Raw genomic sequence first — 19634 nt, 5'->3', positions numbered from 1 at the left:
GATCCCGTTCTGTTAGCTTACGGCTGAGCCGTTGTTTCTCCTCAACGTTTCCACTTCCCAATAACAGCACTTACAGTTGACTGGGGAAGATCGAGCAGGGCAGAACGTTGACCAACTGACTAGTTGGAAAGGTGGCATTCTATGACATTGTCACATTGGAAGTCACTGAGCACTTCAGTAAGGCCATTCTACTGCCAATGTTTGTTCATGGAGAATGCATGGCTGTGTGCTTGGTTCTATATGCCTGTCAGAAATGGGTGTGGCTGAAATAGCCAAATCAACTCATTTGACGTATGTGTATACAGTGCATTCGGGAAGTATTGGTTTTTGTTCTGACATGCACTGTCAACTGTGGGACCTTGTGGGACAGGTGTGTGCCTTTCCAAATCATGTTCAATCAATTGAATTTACCACAGGTAGACTGCAATCAAGTTGTAGAAACATCTCAAGAATGATCCATTTAAACAGGTTTCATCAGACCAGAGGACAGATTTACACCGGTCTAATGTACATTGTTTGTGTTTTTTGGCCCAAGCAAGTCTCTTCTTCTTATTGGTGTCCTTTAGTAGTGGTTTCTTTGCAGCAATTCGACCATGAAGGCCTGATTCACGCAGTCTCCTCTGAACAGTTGAGATGTGTCTGTTACTTGAACAATGTGAAGCATTTATTTGGGCTGCAGGTAACTCTAATGAACTTATCCTCTGCAGCAGAGGTAACTCTGGCTTTTCCTTTCCTGTGGCGGTCCTCATGAGAGCCAGTTTCATCATAGAGCTTGATGGTTTTTGAGACTGCACTTGAAGATACTTTCAAAGTTCTTGAAATGTTTTTTATTGACTGACCTTCATGTCTTAAAGTAATGATGGACTGTCATTTCTCTTTGATTATTTGAGCTGTTCTTGTCATAATATGGACTTGGTCTTTTACCAAATAGATCTATCTTCTGTATACCACATCTACCTTGTCACAACACAACTGATTGATTGGCTCAAATGCACTAAGAAGGAAAGAAATTCCACTAATTAACTTTTAACAAGGTACACCTGTTAATTGAAATGCATTCCAGGTGACTACCTCATGAAGCTGGTTGAGAGAATGCCAAGAGTGTGCAAAGCTGTCATCAAGGCAAAGGGTGGCTACTTTGAAGAATCTCAAATATAAAATATATTTGGATTTGTTTAACACTTTTTTGGTAACTACATGATTCCATATGTGTTATTTCATAGTTTTGATGTCGTCACTATTATTCTACAATAGTAAAAATAGTAAAATAGTAAAAATAAAGACCCTTGAATGAGTAGGTGTGTCCGAACTTTTGACTGGTACCTTATATATTTTTTTTACTCTGTTGGGCGACCGGAAAATATGCCAAAGATTAAAAAAAATCCCTGCACACACACGTGCCCGTGTATACACATTCATGTGCATGTACAGACATGCGTACGTTTACAAACACACGCACGCACACACACACACACACACACTGTCATATTCAACCACATATACAGCAGGCAAACATTGGTATGCATTGATTTCCTGTCTTGCCATGCCTTGTGGGTAATGTAGTTCCCCCTCTCTGTGTGGTGTCAGAGGGTGATCCAGCACAATACTCTGGAGGACCGCTCCATCACAGACAAGCCCCAGTGGGACGCAGCCATCCAGTTCATGGAGGAGACCCTGCAGGCACGCCTCAAAGACAGTGGGTTATACACCCCCACCTTTACCATGACTTCTCCTCTCTTCTGTCACCATGCTTTATTTTTCTTCACCTGCTTTCTGGGTTATGGTCGGATATGTCAGACATTCAAATGTTTCTCCCCCTCATTTCTTTCCCCCTCCTATCTCTGCTCTGTCTCTCTTACTACCACTATCTCTGTCTTTCTTCCCATCTTCTCTTCTCACTTCCCTTCATCACTCCCTCTCTCTCTCTCTCTCTCTCTCTCTCTCTCTCTCTCTCTCTCTCTCTCTCTCTAGCTGACTCTGTGATAAATGACATGGCAGGTCCTTACTGGAAACAACGCTGGATGAGCTGGACGAGCCGCTCGCCCGAACAGCACATCTGCAACGAAACCAAAAAGGAGCTGGAGCGCCTGCTAAAACTCCATGAGGACCACACAGCCTACCTGGCCAACGACGAGGTCACCACCGTCCGCAAGAACCTGGAGGGCCGAGGAGTGGATGTAGACCCTGTCCTGGTGAGAAACTGGAGGGCTGAGGGGTGGAGGTGGTCCCTGTCCTGGTGAGAACCTGGAGGGGTTGAGTTGGACCCTGTCCTGTTAAGAACCTGGAGGGTCGAGGGGCGGTGGTGGACCCTGTCCTGGTGAGAACCTGGAGGGGTGGAGGTGGACCCTGTCCTGGTGAGAACCTGGAGGGTCGAGGTGTGGAGGTGGCCCCTGTCCTGGTGAGAACCTGGAGGGGTGGAGGTAGACCCTGTCCTGGTGAGAACCTGGAGGGGTGGAGGTGGACCCTGTCCTGGTGAGAACCTGGAGAGGTGGAGGTGGACCCTGTCCTGGTGAGAACCTGGAGGGGTGGAGGTAGACCCTGTCCTGGTAAGAACCTGGAGGGTTCGAGGGCGGAGGTGGTCCCTGTCTTGGTAAGAACCTGGAGGGCCGAGGGGTGGAGGTGGACCCTGTCCTGGTAAGAACCTGGAGGGCCGAGGGGTGGAGGTGGACCCTGTCCTGGTAAGAACCTGGAGGGTCGAGGGGTGGAGGTGGACCCTGTCCTGGTAAAAACCTGGAGGGTGGAGGTGGACCCTGTCCTGGTAAGAACCTGGAGGGTCGAGGGGTGGAGGTGGACCCTGTCCTGTTGAGAACCTGGAGGGTCAAGGGGTGGAGGTGGACCCTGTCCTGGTAAGAACCTGGAGGGTCAAGGGGCGGTGGTGGACCCTGTCCTGGTGAGAACCTGGAGGGGTGGAGGTGGACCCTGTCCTGGTGAGAACCTGGAGGGGCGGAGGTGGACCCTGTCCTGGTGAGAACCTGGAGGGGCGAGGTGTACCCTGTCCTGGTGAGAACCTGGAGGGGCGAGGGGCGGAGGTGTACCCTGTCCTGGTGAGAACCTGGAGGGTCGAGGGGCGGAGGTGGACCCTGTCCTGGTGAGAACCTGGAGGGTCGAGGGGCGGAGGTGGACCCTGTCCTGGTGAGAACCTGGAGGGGCGAGTAGGCGGAGGTGGACCCTGTCCTGTCCTCCTCACTTCTATTTGACGAGGGCTGTTCTCTCGTCCCCGAACTCCGCTGCTGCCTCGTTGTTCTCAACACCAATATTCGGGTTAACTTCGCTATTATGCACTTAGCAGCATGGTTGAGGAAAAGTCGCCAATTCAGCAGCACACTGATGTTTCAGAACAGCGACCGCTATCCAACACGGGAGAAAGAGCATTTGTTATAAAATAATACTAATGTTATTAGTGTTCTTACGTAATATAACCTCATACAATTTTAGTAGCACATGTCTTAGAGTGATGGACTGTGCCATCCTCACGGCCTCCACAATGGTTGAGTCCACTCGGACTAGTACCAATCAGACAAGTATCTTGTACACCATTTTTTGGGGGGGGGTCTACTGCTTTACTAAAGAAATCTTGGTCGACCAACAGCGTGTCGACCAATCAGTAGACCAGTCGACTAAATGGGGTCAGGGGCCCTACAGTCAAGACACCTATTTTATAGCAAAAACATGCTGTAATATAACACATTTACATTAACATTTAAGTCATTTAGCAGACGCTCTTATCCAGAGCGACTTACAAATTAGAATGAAATAGAACAGAATATTTTTCCAAATAAGAAAAGTTGCCAGTGCGAAGTGATGCCCTTCTGGGAGAGTTATTCTCTGTGACCGTTTGAAACAGGGCTTAGTTTGGCTCTTTTGAAAGACCAATTTTTTTTCAGGGTTACAAACCAAAACACTGTCGTCTTTTTGCTAAATCAAATCAAATGTATTTATATAGCCCTTCTTACATCAGCTGATATCTCAAAGTGCTGTACAGAAACCCAGCCTGAATCCCCAAACAGCAGGCAATGCAGGTGTAGAAGCTGCATTTTCCTACAGACATTGGATTGATTTTATTTTGCGTGTGTAACGGATGTGAAATGGCTAGCTAGTTAGCGGGTACGCGCTAGTAGCATTTCAATCAGTTACGTCACTTGCTCTGAGACTTAAGTAGTGTTGCCCCTTGCTCTGCAAGAGCCGTGGCCTTTGTGGAGCGATGGGTAACGATGCTTCGTGGGCGGCCGTTGTTGATGTGTGCAGAAGGTCCCTGGTTCGCGCCCGTGTTGGGGCGAGGGGACGGTTTAAAGTTACAACTGTTACATTGATGCTGTTGACCCGGATCACTGGTTGCTGCGGAAAAGGAGGAGGTTGAAAGGGGGGTGAGTGTAACGGATGTGAAATGGCTAGCTAGTTAGCGGGTACGCGCTAGTAGCATTTCAATCAGTTACGTCACTTGCTCTGAGACTTAAGTAGTGTTGCCCCTTGCTCTGCAAGAGCCGTGGCCTTTGTGGAGCGATGGGTAACGATGCTTCGTGGGCGACCGTTGTTGATGTGTGCAGAGGGTCCCTGGTTCGCGCCCGTGTCGGGGCGAGGGGACGGTTTAAAGTTATACTGTTACACGTGTTCTTTGTAACTTTCTAAATGTATTAACAGTGCTGCATGGTGATGAATTACGGCCACTACATCTATTTGATGAGTAGGCCTAGGCTTAATGGCTCTGATGAAAATACGCTCTTTGTCTTCATCAAACTGTTTTTACATATTTTCAGTGTGGAACCTGTATGTTTAGTGGGGTTATAGCCAAGGCTAACCTATTCTAAATGGTACTAGCAGTTCGCAAAGTAGCCTAAGCGGAAAATAGACGAGAAGCAATTATTCCCAAACTGCAGCTCGTTGTTTGAACACATTTCCCTACTTCAATTAACCAGTCCATTTTGAAATAGTGATAAAACTGTTGTCGTTTGGCATGGAATGTAGCTTGTGTATCCCGTCAGTTAGAGGGAATTTTTTTTATGCCCGCTTATAGGCACTTATTTCTGTAGGCCTAACGAGCTTATGTGCAAACTCGGCACGTGTGTGTAGAGAGAGCGGTCGGAACGCAATTGAGTAAGTGAAATGGAGGGGAAATGGAATTTAGGGAGAAGAACTGTGTGATGCTTGCCTTGGTTTCTTTTTTGTTGTGCCCCGCAAATGAAAGTCGTCTTCAAGACACATTCCACCAATTACTTTTACAGTATTTGAAAACAATGTGATCTCTAGTTAAATATGGATTTTTGACGTCGTCTGTTTGAGTACTCATACCTATTCTTACTTCAGACAGTAATGTAATCAGAGAGGAAGACAAGCAGGTGTGGGAAAGGTGGACGCAGGTTTTGAACCCGGTTTCCGTTGGGGTTGTATATGTCACGTGCCAGGAAGAGTTACCTCTCGACCACAGCTCTGCACGTCTTTTGCCTATAAATTGCCCCTCTCACTCCGGTTCCCTCTTTTACTTCCTGTATTTCTAGATCAAGGACACATGGCACCAGCTGTACCGACGTCACTTCCTGCAGAAGGCGCTGCATCACTGTAACCTGTGTAGACGAGGCTTCTACTACTACCAGAGACAATTTGTTGACTCGGAGGTAAGGGACCTAGGCTCTTTGGTAAGCTGCCAGAGTTAGCTGATTTCAGAGGGGTGTAGGTTTGGACGTAGGTTTTCAGAGGGACGTAGGTTTGGACGTAGATTTTCAGAGGGACGTAGGTTTGGACGTAGATTTTCAGAGGGGCGTAGGTTTGGACGTAGGTTTTCAGAGGGACGTAGGTTTTCAGAGGGACGTAGGTTTTCAGAGGGACGTAGGTTTTCAGAGGGACGTAGGTTTTCAGAGGGACGTAGGTTTTCAGAGGGACGTAGGTTTTCAGAGGGACGTAGATTTTCAGAGGGACGTAGGTTTGCAAAATTCCAGTAACTTTCCCAACGTGTTCTGTATTTCCAGAAATCCCGGTTGGAAGATTTCTGGAACGATTTTTGGAATATCTTGGAAATATGGGAAAGATATTGGAATTTTGTAACCCTTTATGAACTGTAGTAAGTTGTCCATCTACAGTACTTCCTGTTGTCTCTGACTGTTGCATGTAACTTAATAATATAATACATGCCCTGTCTCAGTGCTTGACTATCATGTTTCTCTCTCACCACAGCTGGAGTGCAATGATGTAGTCCTGTTCTGGAGGATTCAGAGGATGCTGCTCATCACAGCCAACACACTCAGACAGCAGCTCATCAACACAGAGGGTAGGCTGGGACTTGGGTATAGATCTGGGGCTGTGTTACAGGGCTGTATAGCCCCCTGTCTGGAGGCCTGTCTTGTCTGTCTGGGGGCCTGTCTTGTCTGTCTGGGGGCCTGTCTTGTCTGTCTGGGGGCCTGTCTTGTCTGTCTGGGGGCCTGTCTTGTCTGTCTGGGGGCCTGTCTTGTCTGTCTGGGGTCCTGTCTTGTCTGTCTGGGGGCCTGTCTTGTCTGTCTGGGGGCCTGTCTTGTCTGTCTGGGGGCCTGTCTTGTCTGTCTGGAGGCCTGTCTTGTCTGTCTGGGGGCCTGTCTTGTCTGTCTGGGGGCCTGTCTTGTCTGTCTGGAGGCCTGTCTTGTCTGTCTGGAGGCCTGTCTTGTCTGTCTGGAGGCCTGTCTTGTCTGTCTGGAGGCCTGTCTTGTCTGTCTGGAGGCCTGTCTTGTCTGTCTGGAGGCCTGTCTTGTCTGTCTGGAGGCCTGTCTTGTCTGTCTGGAGGCCTGTCTTGTCTGTCTGGAGGCCTGTCTTGTCTGTCTGGAGGCCTGTCTTGTCTGTCTGGAGGCCGGTCTTGTCTGTCTGGAGGCCGGTCTTGTCTGTCTGGAGGCCGGTCTTGTCTGTCTGGAGGCCGGTCTTGTCTGTCTGGAGGCCGGTCTTGTCTGTCTGGAGGCCTGTCTTGTCTGTCTGGAGGCCTGTCTTGTCTGTCTGGAGGCCTGTCTTGTCTGTCTGGAGGCCTGTCTTGTCTGTCTGGAGGCCGGTCTTGTCTGTCTGGAGGCCGGTCTGTCTGGAGGCCGGCCTGTCTGGAGGCCGGCCTGTCTTGTCTTGTCTGGAGGGAGGCCGGCCTTGTCTTGTCTGGAGGGAGGTCTGTGTTCCCTTTATCTTTGATGTCTGATGTTTTGTCTCTGTGTGGGTGTGTCCGGGTGTGTGTTTGCATTTGCACACTCAGTACGGCGCCTGGAAAAGAACGTGAAGGAGGTGCTAGAGGACTTTGGTGAGGACAACGAGAGGAAGGTCCACCTCATCACCGGACGCAGAGTACAGCTGGCAGAAGACCTTAGTGAGTCACCTAAACACACACACTGGGTACACACACTGGGTACACACACTGGGTGCACACACACACACACACACACACACTGGGTGTATACACACAGACTACATTATACCAATTTGGGTTTAACCAGAATGGTATCGTTAGTCACATTTGGGTTTAACCAGAATGGTATCGTTACAGTCACATTTGTGCTGGTCCCTCCTGCTTATGCCTTACTTAAGTAATAAGTTCAGAGGGGGTGTGATATATGGCCAATATACCACGGCTAAGGGCTGTTCTTTGGGACAACGCAACGCGGAGCGCCTGGACACAACCCGTAGCCTTGGTATATTGGCCATACAGCACAAACCCCTGAGGTGCCTTACTGCTATTATAAACTGGTTACCAACGTAATTAGAGCAGTAAAAATAAATGTTTTATCGTACCTGGCTTTCAGCCAATCAGCATTCAGGGTTTGAACCGCCCAGTTTATAATAGTGAATAGATTACTACCTATATTATGGAAAATAATTTGTATTATAGTGATAATATGAGGAGCAACAGAGACTTTTTATGCAGATAAATGAATGTGATTGTATCGGCTGTGAGTTTTCTTTGATTTGATGGCACTGTACATTGTGTTTAGTGCAATATACCTGACACCACTAGATGGCAGTGGTGTTTTTTTATCTTTGTTTATTATGGATCCCATTTAGCTGCATGCCAAGGCAGCAACTACTCTTCCTGGGGTCCAGCTAAATTAAGGCAGTTCCACATTACAAGACATTCACAACAGATTTCACAACATATGAAGTGTGTTCCCTCGGGTCCCTACTCTACTACCACATATCTATAACACAAAATCCACGTGTACGTGTGTCTTTAGTGTGTATGTTATCGTGTGTTTGTATACATGTGTCTGTGCCTATGTTTGTGTTGCTTCACAGTCCCCACTGTTTCATAATGTGTATTTTTTATCTTTTTTAAATCTAATTTTACTGCTTGCATGAGTAACTTGATGTGGACTACAATATCATGTAGTTTGTGGCTGTTCTAGGTTGTATGGCTCCCTGGGTGAAGCGCCCCCCCATTCTGCACTAACTGTCACTTTTATTCAGACATTTGGAACAACACCTGTAAATAATCATACATCAGACATTTAAAACTATATAAATATAAAAACATATACAAAAATAAGATTCATTAATATCTAAAATAATTTTACTAAGACAAATAGAAACAAATTGTAGTATATAAATACAAATAAAAAAGAGCATTTAATTATTACACTATTACCCTATTGCTAACAAAAAACACAAATATAACTAAATTGCACAAATCCTATACTACACAAATAGAATAACACACTTATAAAGAAGAGAACCTGATTATTACATTATTGAACTACAAACTAAATTACACATCTAATTACATTAGTACTGTACAAAGTTAGAGGCGCACTATTTGATAGAATCCCCGCTCCCCCTACCTCGGGCTTCCAGTGGGGAGACCTGAGGTCAACCTACCTCCGTCCCCCCTCCCCATCTCGTACTTCTGAGTGGGAGACCTTCCCAGGCAGTAGCCTGCCTAGCTCACAAACTAGAATCGGGGCGCCCACTCCGACAAGGTTAATATACCCACAGTCTCACACGGTGACATGAAATCATTGACGTGACGTGTAAATGAGCGATAGAAAACCGATCACGCAAATGTCACCATTCCGAATATTGTATATCATTTATTTATTTTGTGCAGTTGCCCCGTGCCACCCCCGGCAAGATGCCGCCCATGTAGGCCATACCTAAATCCGCCACTGCATGTAGTCATGGTTACCATGAAGAAGAGGTGAAGTCGTCACTCATTGGACAGGGTCGAGTGGATCTCTCTCCTGTTTCTGTTACTGCTACAGATTAACAGCTGCTCAGAAGGAGGGTGTCTCCTTTTTCATTTTTATTTATTTCAACTTTATTTAACTAGGCAAGTCAGTTAAGAACAAATTCTTATTTACAGTGACTGCCGAAGAAAAGGCAAAAGGCCTCCTGCTGGGACGCGGTGACCTCTTAGACACTGTGACCTCTGTGTAGCTTATTTACCTATAGCCTATACATGTGCCTTCTATTGGGAAAGACATTCTCTCCTTCAAGAAACACACGTTCTTTCTCTTGATCCTCGTTCTCTTCTCTCCTCTCTTTTCGCTCTTTCCACGCTGTCTCTCTCTCGCTCTTTCCACGCTGTCTCTCTCTCGCTCTTTCCACTCTGTCTATCTCTCACTCTTTCCACGCTGTCTCTCTCTCTCGCTCTTTCCACGCTGTCTCTCTCTCTCTCGCTCTTTCCACGCTGTCTCTCTCTCTCTCGCTCTTTCCACGCTGTCTCTCTCTCTCTCGCTCTTTCCACGCTCTCTCTCTCGCTCTTTCCACGCTCTCTCTCTCACTCTCTCGCTCTTTCCACGCTGTCTCTCTCTCTCTCGCTCTTTCCACGCTGTCTCTCTCTCTCTCGCTCTTTCCACGCTCTCTCTCTCGCTCTTTCCACGCTCTCTCTCTCTCTCTATCGCTCTTTCCACGCTGTCTCTCTCTCTCGCTCTTTCCACGATGTCTCTCTCTCGCGCTCTTTCCACGCTGTCTGTCTCTCTCGCTCTTTCCACGCTGTCTCTCTCTCTCGCTCTTTCCACGCTGTCTCTCTCTCTCGCTCTTTCCACGCTGTCTCTCTCTCTCGCTCTTTCCACGCTGTCTCTCTCTCTCGCTCTTTCCACGCTGTCTCTCTCTCTCTCGCTCTTTCCACGCTGTCTCTCTCTCTCTCGCTCTTTCCACGATGTCTCTCTCGCGCTCTTTCCACGCTGTCTGTCTCTCTCGCTCTTTCCACGCTGTCTCTCTCTCTCGCTCTTTCCACGCTGTCTCTCTCTCTCGCTCTTTCCACGCTGTCTCTCTCTCTCGCTCTTTCCTGCTGTCTCTCTCTCGCTCTTTCCACGCTGTCTCTCTCTCTCGCTCTTTCCACGCGGTCTGTCTCTCGCTCTTTCCACGCTGTCTTTCTCGCTCTTTCCACGCTGTCTTTCTCGCTCTTTCCACGCTGTCTTTCTTGCTCTTTCCATGCGGTCTCTCGCTCTTTCCACGCTGTCTTTCTCGCTCTTTCGATGCGGTCTCTCACTCTTTCCACGCTGTCTCTCTCGCTCTTTCCACGCTGTCTCTCTCTCTTGCTCTTTCCACGCTGTCTCTCTCTCTTGCTCTTTCCACGCTGTCTCTCTCTCTTGCTCTTTCCACGCTGTCTCTCTCTCTTGCTCTTTCCACGCTGTCTCTCTCTCTTGCTCTTTCCACGCTGTCTCTCTCTCGCTCTTTCCACGCTCTCTCTCTCGCTCTTTCCACGCTGTCTCTCTCTCGCTCTTTCCACGCTGTCTCTCTCTCGCTCTTTCCACGCTGTCTCTCTCTCGCTCTTTCCACGCTCTCTCTCTCGCTCTTTCCACGCTCTCTCTCTCACTCTTTCCACGCTCTCTCTCTCGCTCTTTCCACGCTGTCTCTCTCTCGCTCTTTCCACGCGGTCTCTCTCTCGCTCTTTCCACGCGGTCTCTCTCTCGCTCTTTCCACGCGGTCTCTCTCTCGCTCTTTCCACGCGGTCTCTCTCTCGCTCTTTCCGCGGTCTCTCTCGCTCTTTCCGCGGTCTCTCTCGCTCTTTCCGCGGTCTCTCTCGCTCTTTCCGCGGTCTCTCTCTCGCTCTTTCCGCTCTCTCTCTCTCTCTCTCGCTCTTTCCGCTGTCTCTCTCTCTCTCTTTCCAAGCTGTCTCTCTCTCTCTCTTTCCACGCTGTCTCTCTCGCTCTTTCCACGCTCTCTCTCTCGCTCTTTCCACGCTCTCTCTCTCGCTCTTTCCACGCTCTCTCTCTCGCTCTTTCCACGCTCTCTCTCTCTCTCTCTTTCCACGCTCTCTCTCTCTCTCGCTCTTTCCACGCTCTCTCTCTCTCTCGCTCTTTCCACGCTCTCTCTCTCTCTCTCTCGCTCTTTCCACGCTCTCTCTCTCTCTCTCGCTCTTTCCACGCTCTCGCTCTTTCCACACTCTCTCTCTCTCTCTCTCTCTCGCTCTTTCCACTCTCTCGCTCTTTCCACGCTCTCTCTCTCTCTCGCTCTTTCCACGCTCTCTCTCTCTCTCGCTCTTTCCACGCTCTCTCTCTCTCTCTCTCTCGCTCTTTCCACGCTCTCTCTCTCTCTCGCTCTTTCCACGCTCTCTCTCTCTCTCGCTCTTTCCACGCTCTCTCTCTCTCTCTCGCTCTTTCCACGCTCTCTCGCTCTTTCCACGCTCTCTCGCTCTTTCCACGCTCTCTCGCTCTTTCCACGCTCTCTCGCTCTTTCCACGCTCTCTCGCTCTTTCCGCTCTCTCGCTCTTTCCACGCTCTCTCGCTCTTTCCGCTCTCTCGCTCTTTCCACGCTCTCTCTCTCTCTCGCTCTTTCCACGCTCTCTCTCTCTCTCTCGCTCTTTCCACGCTCTCTCTCGCTCTTTCCACGCTCTCTCTCTCTCTCTCGCTCTTTCCACGCTCTCTCTCTCTCTCTCGCTCTTTCCACGCTCTCTCTCTCTCTCGCTCTTTCCACGCTCTCTCTCTCTCTCTCGCTCTTTCCACGCTCTCTCGCTCTTTCCACGCTCTCTCGCTCTTTCCACGCTCTCTCGCTCTTTCCACGCTCTCTCGCTCTTTCCACGCTCTCGCTCTTTCCACGCTCTCTCTCGCTCTTTCCACGCTCTCTCTCTCGCTCTTTCCACGCTCTCTCTCTCGCTCTTTCCACGCCCTCTCTCTCGCTCTTTCCACGCTCTCTCTCTCGCTCTTTCCACGCTCTCTCTCTCGCTCTTTCCACGCTCTCTCTCTCTCTCGCTCTTTCCACGCTCTCTCTCTCTCTCTCGCTCTTTCCACGCTCTCTCTCTCTCTCGCTCTTTCCACGCTCTCTCTCTCTCTCGCTCTTTCCACGCTCTCTCTCTCTCGCTCTTTCCACGCTCTCTCTCTCTCTCGCTCTTTCCACGCTCTCTCTCGCTCTTTCCACGCTCTCTCTCGCTCGTTCCACGCTCTCTCTCTCTCGCTCGTTCCACGCTCTCTCTCTCTCTCGCTCGTTCCACGCTCTCTCTCTCTCTCTCTCTCGCTCGTTCCACGCTCTCTCTCTCTCTCTCGCTCTTTCCACGCTCTCTCTCGCTCTTTCCACGCTCTCTCTCTCGCTCTTTCCACGCTCTCTCTCTGTCTCTCCCTCTTTCCACACTGTCTGTCTCTCCATGAGGCTTGAGACTTCACTTGCTTCTCTCAGGAGAGGAGGTGGAAAGAGAGGAAGGGAGAGTGTCAGGCAGCAGTAGCTAACAGTATGCTGCCTGCCACCTGTCATGTCCACCCTCCCAGCCCTGCTCCCTGGTAAGAAGCCCTACTGATTAAACACAGCAATTTGTGGAGCGGCCGAGTGGATTGCCGACAAGCCCAGACTAGCTCTCACTCGCACTCTCACACACATGAGCCACACACCACCTGCCTGTGCTCTCGCACACCGCCCTCTCGCACACCGCCTGCCCGCCCGCCCTCTCGCACACCGCCCGCCCACCGTCTCGTACACCGCCCGCCCACCGTCTCGTACACCGCCCGCACACCGTCTCGTACACCGCCCGCCCACCCTCTCGTATACCGCCCGCCCTCTCACACTCCGATAACAGATTGCTTCTTCAATATCTTGACAACTTGACTGCTGACATTTAGGAACTGTATCAACAGTGGACTAATGAAATAAATACCAAAAGATCGTTTTTGAATGGTATTTGTGTGCATTAGTGAAGCAGCACCAGAGTCCTGCTGCCAGACCCTTGTTGTCTTGGTTACACACACACACACACACACACACACACACACACACACACACACACACACACACACACACACACACACACACACACACACACACACACACACACACACACACACACACACAGTGTTAGAAAAATAAGGGTGCTGGGCTCTCTCAAAACCAATCAGGGCACCCTTATAAGTCACAAGTCAATGTTTAGTCAATTTGAACTCAAGACACACACACACACACACCCCACACTAACACTAGACTGTTATGTCCCCCTAAGTTTGGTGAAGGTGTCTGCATTGCTAAAGCCTTCCACCTGCAGCTATTGGTGTTGTGTTGTAGAGGAGCTAATGTCTCACTCCTACCTGGGTGCCAGCTAGGTAGACAGGTATTCAGGTGTTGCCTTCAACATACACATCTCTCTTTCACCGTGTGCCACCTCGCCGCCAAAGAAGAGGCGACTCTGGGATGCTGGCCTTCTAGGCAGAGTTGCAAAGAAAACGCCATCTCTTAACATAATCACTAGTTAACTACACAAAAGAACACAGACACTGGACAGAGGAACACTGCTTAGAAGGCCAGCATCCCGGAGTTGCCTCTTCACTGTTGACGTTGAGACTGGTGTTTTGCGGGTACTTTTTAATGAAGCTGCCAGTTGAGGACTTGTGAGGCGTCTTGTTTCTCAAACTAGACACTGTATTTTTCCTGTTGCTCAGTTGTGCACCGGGGCCTCCCACTCCTGTTTCTATTCTGGTTAGAGCCAGTTTGCTCTGTTCTGTGAAGGTGGTAGTACACAGCGTTGTACGAGATCTTCAGTTTCTTTGCAATTTCTCGCATGGAATAGCATTAATTTCTCAGAACAAGAATAGACTGACGAGTTTCAGAAGAAAGGTGTTTGTTTCTGGCCATTTTGAGCCTGTAATCGAACCCACAAATGCTGATGCTCCAGATACTCAACTAGTCTAAAGAAGGCCGGTTTTATTGCTTCTTTATTCAGAACAACTGTTTTCAACTGTGCTAACATAATTGCAAAAGGGTTTTGTAATGATCAATTAACCTTTTAAAATGATAAACTTGGATTAGCTAACACAATGTGCCATTGGAACACAGGAGTGATGGTTGCTGATAATGGGCCTCTGTACGCCTATGTAGATATTCCATAAAAAATATGCCGTTTCCAGCTACAATAGTCATTTACAACATTAACAATATCTACAGTGTAATTCTGATCAATTTGATGTTATTTTAATGGACAAAAAAATAGCTTTTCTTTCAAAAACAAGGACATTTCTAAGTGACCCCAAACTTTTGAACGGTAGTGTAGATATTTTTATGGCCCACTAGACACCTGTCTTCTTTGCGCCCATCATACTAAACTAATTGATTTTGGAGGTTTGGGGATGGCACAGTCCAAGAAGGGGCATGTGGCTGCACGATGCACTTCTCTCCCCAGAATGCAGGCTCTCCCGCCAATTTGTGCACATTCATTGTTTCATATCTTCATTGTGTGAATTATTTGCGTTTTGATTGCTCGTCTATCCATTCCCCATTGCATGTAGTACATTTTAGAGGTCAACCGATTTAATCGGAATGGCCGATTTTAATTAGGGCCGATTTCAAGTTTTCATAACAATCGGTAATCGGCATTTTTGGACACCGATCATTGCCGATTACATTGCACTCCACGAGGAGACTGCGTGGCAGGCTGACTACCTGTTATGCGAGTGCAGCAAGGAGCCAAGGTAAGGTGCAAGATAGCATTAAACGTATCTTATAAAAAACAATCAATCTGAACATAATCACTAGTTAACCACACATGGTTGATTATATAACTAGTTTTTCTAGCTTGTCCTGCGTTGCATATAGTTGATGTGGTGCCTGTTAATTTATCATTGAATCACAGCCTACTTCGCCGAACGGGTGATTTAACAAGCGCATTCGCAAAAAAAGCTCTGTCGTTGCACCAATGTTTACCTAACCATAAACATCAACGCCTTTCTTAAAATCAATACACAAGTATATATTTTTAAACCTGCATATTTAGTTAATAGTGCCTGCTAACATGAATTTCTTTTAACTAGGGAAACTGTGTCACTTCTCTTGCGTTCTGTGCAACAGAGTCAGGGTATATGCAGCAGTTTGGGCCGCTTGGCTCGTTGCGAACTGTGTGAAGACTATTTGTTCCTAACAAAGACAGCCAACTTCGACAAACGGAAGATGATTTAACAAAAGCGCATTTGCTGAAAAAAGCAACAACAAAATAAGATCCCGTTAACGGGATCGAGTTGACAACAGCCAGTGAAAGTGCAGGGCGCCAAATTCAAACAGAAATCTCATAATTAAAATTCCTAAAACATGCAAGTATTTTACACCATTTTAAAGATAAACTTGTTGTAAATCCAGCCACAGTGTCCATTTTCAAAAAGGCGTTACGACGAAAGCACACCAAACGATTATGTTAGGTCAGTCCCTAGTCACAGAAAAACACAGCCTTTTTCCAGCCAAAGAGAGAAGTCACAAAAAGCAGAAATAGAGAAAATGAATCACTAACCTTTGATCTTCATCAGATGACACTCATAGGACTTTATGTTACACAATACATGTAATTTTGTTTCGTAAACTTAGTTTACATTGGCGCATTATGTTCAGTAATGTTTTGCCTCCAAAACATCCGGTGATTTTGCAGAGAGCCACATCAATTTACAGAAATACTCATAATAAACATTGATAAAAGATACAAATAATATACATGGATACACTTCTCCTTAATGCAACCGCTGTGTCAGATTTCAAAAAAACTTTACGGAAAAAGCACACCATGCTATAATCTGAGTACAGCACTCAGAGCCCAAACAAGCCATACAGATATCCGCCATGTTGTGGATTCAACAGAAGTCAGAAATAGTATTATAAATATTAACTTACCTTTGATCTTCATCAGAATGCACTCCCAGGAATCCCAGTTACACAATAAATGTTTGTTTTGTTCGATAACGTCCATAGTTTATGTCCAACTACCTCCTTTTTGTTCGCGCGTTTAGTTCCAAAATCCAAATTGATGACGCGCAGGTCAGATGAAAAGTTTTAAAAATCCATTACAGTTTGTAGAAACATGTCAAACGATGTCTAGAATCAATCTTTAGGATGTTTTTAACATAAATCTTCAATAATGTTTCAACCGGAGAATTCCTTTGTCTTCAGAAATGTGATGGAACGCAGATCGCTCTTACCGGAGCGCGCGTGATTAACTCATGCCAGACACCTGACTCAAAGAGCTCTCCTTCCCTCATTCTTCACAGTAGAAGCATCAAACAAGGTTCTAACGACTGTTGACATCTAGTGGAAGCCTTAGGAAGTGCAATATGACCCAAAATACACTGTATATTGGATAGGGAAGTGGGATAGATTTCCCACTTCCTGGTTGGATTTTGTCTTGGGTTTTTGCCTGCCATATGAGTTCTGTTATACTCACAGACATCATTCAAACAGTTTTAGAAACTTCAGGAGTGTTTTCTATCCAAATCTACTAATAATATGCATATCTCAGCTTCTGGGACTGAGTAGCAGGCAGTTTACTCTGGGCACCTTATTCATCCAAGCTACTCAATACTGCCCTCAGCCATAAGAAGTTAATGGCCTAAGGCTCGTATTTCTGTGTGTTATTATATTATAATAAAGTCTATGATTTGATAGAGCAGTCTGACCGAGCGGTGGTAGGCAGCAGCAGGCTCGTAAGCATTCATTCAAACAGCACTGTTCTGCATTTGCCAGCAGCTCTTCGCTGTGCTTCAAGCATTGCGCTGTTTATGACTTCAAGCCTATCAAATCCCGAGATTAGGCTGGCAATACTAAAGTACCTATTAGAACATCCAATAGTCAAAGGTATATGAAATACAAATGGTATAGAGAGAAATAGTCCTATAATAACTACAACCTAAAACTTCTTACCTGGGAATATTGAAGACTCATGTTAAAAGGAACCACCAGCTTTCATATGTTCTGAGCAAGGAACTTAAACCTTAGCTTTTTTACATGGCACATATTACACTTTTACTTTCTTCTCCAACACTTTGTTTTTGCATTATTTAAACCAAATTGAACATGTTTCATTATTTATTTGAGAGTAAATTGATTTTATTTTTGTATTATATTAAGGTAAAATAAGTGTTCATCAGTATTGTTGTAATTGTCATTATTACAAATATATATTTAAAAATCGGACGATTTAATCAGTATCGGCTTTTTTTGGGGTCCTCCAATAATCGGTATCGGTATCGGCGTTGAAAAATCATGATCGGTTGACCTCTAGTACATTTACAATTTATTTCTAATCTATAATGTTAGGTTAATGTCTTATTGCATTCAATACAATATTATTCTAGTCTTTTACCGTTCTCACTGTCGGAGTGGACAACCTATGCTACACTTGTGAGAAATAAGTTTGGGTTTATATCATTCATTTTACGAGTTTTGTCAATTTAGTAATTGTCTTTATTTGGAGCACTCCTGTCAATGTTGGGTAATCACGCGCACCAGATTACGCATAGAATTAGGCCTAGAGGCTACCTGGCCTGCGCGCAACTGTAGGCATATAAATGTGCCCATTTGGGGATCTAATTACTATGTCTGATTGGCTTAACACACCACTACTAATGAGCTTCTCAAAGTAGTGTTTTCTTCACCTCAAACAGCAAGCAAACGTCTGTTTTGTATATCCATTGAGAATAACAGAAGTTCCTCAATGTATTTGAAAAATATTTCCATCTCTCTCCCTTTTTGATAACCACTAAGCATGAACAATAGTTTGTCAAATGTTTTTGAAAAATCTTTCCATTTCTCCCTTTTTTTAACCACTAAGCGTGAAAAGGGAAAAATGCCAGTGGAAACATAATTTCTTCTTATCCCTTGTGCAAATAGCTTACAGCTGTCTGTCCTGAGCTCACTGGTGCAGGAAACTCTTGAGTGTCCAGAATATTTTATACAGTGTTGCAAGCATAAGCTTCTGGTTGGACACATTAGTTGGTAGTTGATTAAATGTTTCAAGTTTGGCTATGCATGGCTTCTCTGCACAATGTGATTTTACATGATATTTATTTTTATCAGGGTATTTACTACCTGCAGGCTGCAATGTTTTTATTTGTTGACTTTATAGGATGTTTTTACATAGTTGGCAATAGAATATACTTTTTAGGTTTGTCATTTACATTTGGATCGAATTTTGATTTACCACATGACAATGATTTTGAGATACGAAATGAAACTGTTCCACGAAAACGTGCAAATGAAAACCATAACTGGCATGCAGATGGGTAGAAAATGGTAAGATAAATTGGCATTCCACACGAGAATGTTGCAGACTCCTCTTGTAGCCTATTACCGGTAACTTCAGGAGAGTAACGGCAGACTCTGGGAAAGCCAGTAGGAGCGGGAGGAGGATGGTCGGGACAGGGGATTTCTTTCTTCGGGTTATCTTGATCTCTGGCTCCCTCTTGAGTCATTTGTGTCATATTTCATCAGACAAGCTCAATGGATATATAGTTGATTTTATTAAAACACATAGGGTGTGTCTGTCTATAAATGGACAATAGACTTAAAAATGATTACGAATTGATTGGTCGAAAGGACAGATGACTTTCGGTCGACCAAGTTTTTTGTTAGTCGGGACCGTTCTAATTTGGTTAAAGGGGTTCAATGACTTCATGTAAGGTTGTCCGTGTCAGTCAGCTTGATATGGTGAGTGTTGAGTAGCGTGCTGGTTAGCTTTCTGAAAGTTTGGAGGTGACTGTTTGTCTGTGATGTAGACCTAGATGTGTGGAGTGGGCTGGAGGGCTGTGTCCCAAATGGCACCATGTCCTGGTCAGAAATGGTGCACCATATAGGGGAAAATATAGCGGGAAATGGAGCCATTTTGGGATGCAGCCCCGGAGGTCTCAGAAGGGCAGTGGAGCCAATCACTCTAAATGACCAGACGGACACTGCTGTCTCCAAGGGGAGCCTCAACGCACAGTCACAAGACTAAGTGTGGAAGTCCAACTATGGACTCCATCTCCAACTAGAACGTTTTGAGCTCTCGCTGAAAGTTATTCCAAAGATTTTTTATAACCTAACCAAGATAGACCACAGCCTGTCATTTTATATCTGAAATATCGGTCTCATTGTTCAATATGTGGTTGTGCTCTTGTAATTTCTCCTCTCCGTCATGTCTCAAACTACTGGTCTGCGATCCAAATGCAGTCCCCAGGCAAAATGAGTTTGAGACCCCAGATCTTTTCTGATAACCCAACAGTAATCATCTGATGATGATCGTTAACCATCTATGATGTTAACGTTGCATGTTATTCAATGCTTTTTCCAGGTAAATAGTCAATACCGAGCTAATCTGTGTGATGGAGATATTAGACATGTGACATGGTACGAACAGAAGTCTTGTGATGTTTGGAGCAGCTGGGAAATTAGATTAAACTCTGACGTAAGCCTGTCCCCTCTCGCACACCTGTGTGCTGTTTCGCCCTCCCCTGCAAGACTCAACAGGAGATTCCACCAGTTTAGCCGGGCTGGGTGGG

At 46.3% G+C, this 19634-nt stretch overlaps 1 protein-coding gene across 5 annotated transcripts in view; it reads left to right on the top strand.

Moving 5' to 3' along the window:
* LOC129867429 (dynamin-like 120 kDa protein, mitochondrial) overlaps window positions 1-19634 on the top strand; it is an 88911-nt gene that overhangs the window by 44512 nt on the left and 24765 nt on the right. For all 5 annotated transcript variants that reach the window (XR_008761609.1, XR_008761610.1, XR_008761608.1 and 2 more), the window contains 5 exons: window positions 1588-1696; window positions 1972-2192; window positions 5493-5609; window positions 6166-6259; window positions 7190-7300. Coding sequence is in view for 2 of the 5 variants with exons in the window: in XM_055940820.1 (XP_055796795.1) it covers window positions 1588-1696; window positions 1972-2192; window positions 5493-5609; window positions 6166-6259; window positions 7190-7300 (652 nt within the window). In the remaining 3 variants the exon portion in view is untranslated. The remainder of the gene's footprint in view (window positions 1-1587; window positions 1697-1971; window positions 2193-5492; window positions 5610-6165; window positions 6260-7189; window positions 7301-19634) is intronic.

This window comes from Salvelinus fontinalis, chromosome 12 (genome assembly GCF_029448725.1).
Source record: "Salvelinus fontinalis isolate EN_2023a chromosome 12, ASM2944872v1, whole genome shotgun sequence".
In the NCBI taxonomy this organism is placed as follows: domain Eukaryota; kingdom Metazoa; phylum Chordata; class Actinopteri; order Salmoniformes; family Salmonidae; genus Salvelinus; species Salvelinus fontinalis.
Note: the sequence above shows the minus strand (reverse complement) of the source record. Positions and strands in the feature narration are given on the sequence as shown.